Source organism: Aplysia californica, unplaced genomic scaffold (genome assembly GCF_000002075.1).
Source record: "Aplysia californica isolate F4 #8 unplaced genomic scaffold, AplCal3.0 scaffold00396, whole genome shotgun sequence".
Lineage (NCBI taxonomy): Eukaryota > Metazoa > Mollusca > Gastropoda > Aplysiida > Aplysiidae > Aplysia > Aplysia californica.
In genome coordinates this window covers 406,106-409,857 of record NW_004797666.1, presented here as the reverse complement: position 1 = coordinate 409,857, position 3,752 = coordinate 406,106, and the positions used below count along the sequence as shown (strand labels likewise).

The 3,752-nt window shown below is 40.2% G+C and overlaps 1 protein-coding gene across 1 annotated transcript in view; it reads left to right on the top strand.

The window, feature by feature from the left end:
- LOC101863041 (metabotropic glutamate receptor 3) overlaps window positions 1-3,752 on the top strand; it is a 61,082-nt gene that overhangs the window by 40,469 nt on the left and 16,861 nt on the right. Inside the window, exon 3 of the mRNA XM_005103912.3 lies at window positions 1,784-2,612. Within this exon, the coding sequence (XP_005103969.1) occupies window positions 1,784-2,612 (829 nt within the window). The remainder of the gene's footprint in view (window positions 1-1,783; window positions 2,613-3,752) is intronic.

The window sequence follows — 3,752 nt, the reverse complement described above, 5'->3', positions numbered from 1 at the left end:
TTGTTGTTGTTGTTGTTGTTGTTGTTGTTGTTGTTGTTGTTGTTGTTGTTGTTTGCGTTTCGGTTCACTTTTAAATTGATGGAGTTCTTTTGGGTTTCTGCCTCAATCTATACAAAGATCTCTTGGGATTTTTTTGTTTGCTTGTTTGGGTATTAATTTAGGATTGTGTATTGGCTTCTCCTGGTTCCGTCAGCTGATGCCTTCTCATTAGTGTAAAATGTGCAGGTTTAATCGTTAGCGTAGGGAATGTGTACAAACCATTATTAATGTTTACTGATGCGTGCTCAACCAATTTGTATATTTGTTTAGGGATGCGAAGCAAAACGTTACATGGGGATTGGTTGGAGAGAAATAGATTTATCAAGAGTGAAGGCTAGTGATGGGGTACACGAAGATAGGCGCCAAAACCTAATGCACTTTTTATTGAATGGCGTCACTGACTGATATGGGGACACAAGGACAGACACAGTCAAAAACATGAGGCTGTTGTTACTGAATATCTTTATTGAGGAGAAGTTCTTGGCGGGTGGTTGGTGGGTGCTCTGATCGGTTTGCCGCTTCTTTTCTATCAAACACGCATCGTCTTATCTCTGCTCATTTTATGCAGTTGCGAGCGTCGAAAAATTCTCCCTAAAACATGACATGATGATAGATTTGTTGCAGTAAAACCTGTTGGCACTTACATGACCAAAATTGAGTCGATAGTGCCGTGAAACACCTGCTCAATCAATCAATCAATTAGCTCCTTTTATTTCGTGTTTGTTACTCTCTTGTAACACCTCTGATCATATCATCGGCGCTAATGTGACCTAACTGTGTGGCAAGTGCCGTTAAACTCTTATTTAAACAAGGAGATGAACTTTTAGGCTGAACGCACTGGAGCTGCTAGTTGTCAATTTGGCCACCGCCAAAGGTTTTCTCTTCCTCCCAGGAATATCCACCTAAGGGTGTAGTGATTTCGAGGACGAGGGAGGGGTGGGGAATTGAGGAGCGAGTATTTCACCGTAGGGCTCAATCTTTGCAGCAAAAATAACAATGATAACAATAACAACAACAACAACAACAACAACAACAACAACAAACACAACAACAACAATAGAAACAACAACGACAACGACAACAACAGCAAAAACAATTGTTTTCTCGCCCAAATGAAAACAATGAAATAGATAAGCACCGCGCGCACAGGCAACTCGGGTTTTCATTGTTTACATTTGGACGAGGAAACTGTTGCCCAACTAAAGTTGCCCTGTGCACGCCTAGCCTTAGTTTTTCGTTGTCTTGCTTCGTGCCTCGGTGTTGGTGGTTGTCATAAATACATAAAACGACGCTACCTAATAGAATAGTTTCTGGTACAGCTGCCTTTGACTCTAAAAAACAGATGAAAAACAAAATCAAATGAGCAATGACGATGATTATTACTATTATTATTCCATGTTACTGAAGAAGCCCTCAGGGCGAAACGTTGACCTTTTTCAGTGTTATCAATTTTAAAGTCTAGTCCCCACCAAATGTTTTGCCTTTTTATGTCTTCGAGGTTTCAACAGTAATAATGATGATGATGATGATGGTGATGGTGATGGTGATGATGATGATGACGATGATGATGATGATGATGATGATGATGATGATGATGACGACGACGATGACGACGACAATGACGACGACGATGATGATGATGATGATGATGATGATGATGATGATGATGATGATGATGATGATTGCGGTGATGATGCATAGTACTGAATTTGATAGAATACTTCATTCCTTGATATTTCCTCAGGTGTTTACATTCTAGATGACTGCTCTTCTGAGTCCATGGCATTGGCAAGGTCTCTACAGTTTATGCCCGCGGCTTCTGGCGCTCTGGGTGATGCTATGTTGAAACACTACAGTTCACCTCAACAAACTGCACAAACGTCGGACGCCAAGATAGAAAAACCTACTGCGACGCGTCATCAAGCAGTCCACATGGAATCAAAGTCTAGTGATTCTCGTGTGAAGGAAGGCGTTGACGAAGAAGGTTTACTTAATCTGAAGCGGTCACGAACTCGTCGTTCTATATTTCTTTCTGAGAAAAGAAAAGGAAAAGTGGGTAAAGAGTTTGTAGAAAGTTTGAAAACTTTTCAAGGTAAAGTGCGTCTTAGGCATAGGAGAGTAGTCGAGAAAATGAGTAAGAAAAACAACAATGTTGACAGGATTTACGCATTGAAAAGTATGCCACAGAATAAACGACAAGCAGAACACAAAGAAGGTTTGGTAGATGACAAGAATTCAAGCCACGACTTTGCAGATCCGAATATTGCACAAGCCGAAGGAAAATCGGAAAAATCTCCGAAGTACGTCCTCAAAAATGTAACTGATGTGTGCGCCCAGCGTGCATTTGACGCTAAGAAAGATAAAGGGCGACGTAGACTACGCCGGAAAGAAAGACTGCCTCCTTTCTATGAGGTAGTTGGTGTGGTTGGCGCCTACACCAGTTCTCTGAGCATCGTGGTGGCGGATGTGATGACGCTGTTTGGCTTGCCACAGATCAGCCACGCCTCCACAGTGGACACCCTTAGTGACAAAAGCAAGTTCCCGTATTTTTTCAGAACTCTTCCACCAGATAGGTAAGAAAGCTTGTTTTGTGCTTTAGAACAGTGTTGTGTTTAGGTAGGAAAAAGCAAATTTCAGTCCTCCTTTCGGACCTCCCTTGACTTCACGCGCACATCCGGGGTTTTCGCGAAAGATACTTTTAATTTATTGCAAGATAGAATGAGCGGTTAAAGTTTATTTTTACGGAAATACCTCAACCAGAGATCATCTTCTGTGTGCAACGGCGAGGTAGCATTTCCTGATGCTGTACAGTAGGTCCATTTAATGATACCATCCCCCCCCCCCAAAAAAAAAATATCCCAAAAATTAGTAATAATCAAACAAAGTATCGAAAACGCAACCAGAGACAATAACCAAACGCATTTCGTGAAGTATTTCTCTATAACATATATAAAATTAAAATTAAATGCATGTACATCTATAGCCACTTGATAAAGGACTTGCTGTAGGGAGCAGAAGAAAATGCATGATGTACCACTCCGCACTGTGAGAAATCCACTAATCTTAATTCGCTCAAACTCCTTCTCTCTCAGTTGACAGCCCAGAAACACGTTAAAATATGAATCTGATTGTAATTTTCAAAACAAATATATACCACAAAGTTTGGAAAGGACGCTTTTAGGGTCAATTAAAGAGTCCGACGGAAAGGAATTATTTGCACTTAAAACATAAATTAAGGTTTTGCAACTGTGTATTTTTCGGTACGCCTATGTGTGAAAACGAAAACGAAATTGCCTTCTCAGTGCAACGTGCTTTACATCCTTATGATAGACAATGTGACATTTTAAAAGGCCTAAATACTGGATACAAATATTTATACAACTTTGAGAATAATTGAAACTAGATCTGATGATAGTCCATATCAATATATAAAAAGTAGGGTGAAAGAGAGATATGAAATGGAAACCGCTATGCAATTGGATGGGAATGAGGGCGCTATTCAAGAAAATGCGCAGCGGATGCCCTAGGTCCAAAGGAACAAAGGGAATCGTTTGAGGTCGTTATCCAGGATCTGAAATGGTGTCCTTCTTACGTAATTACCAATCACTGAAAGTGAGTATGATCTATCTATCTATCTATCTATCTATCTATCTATCTATCTATCTATCTATCTATCTATCTATCTATCTATCTATCTGCCTGTCTGTCTGTCT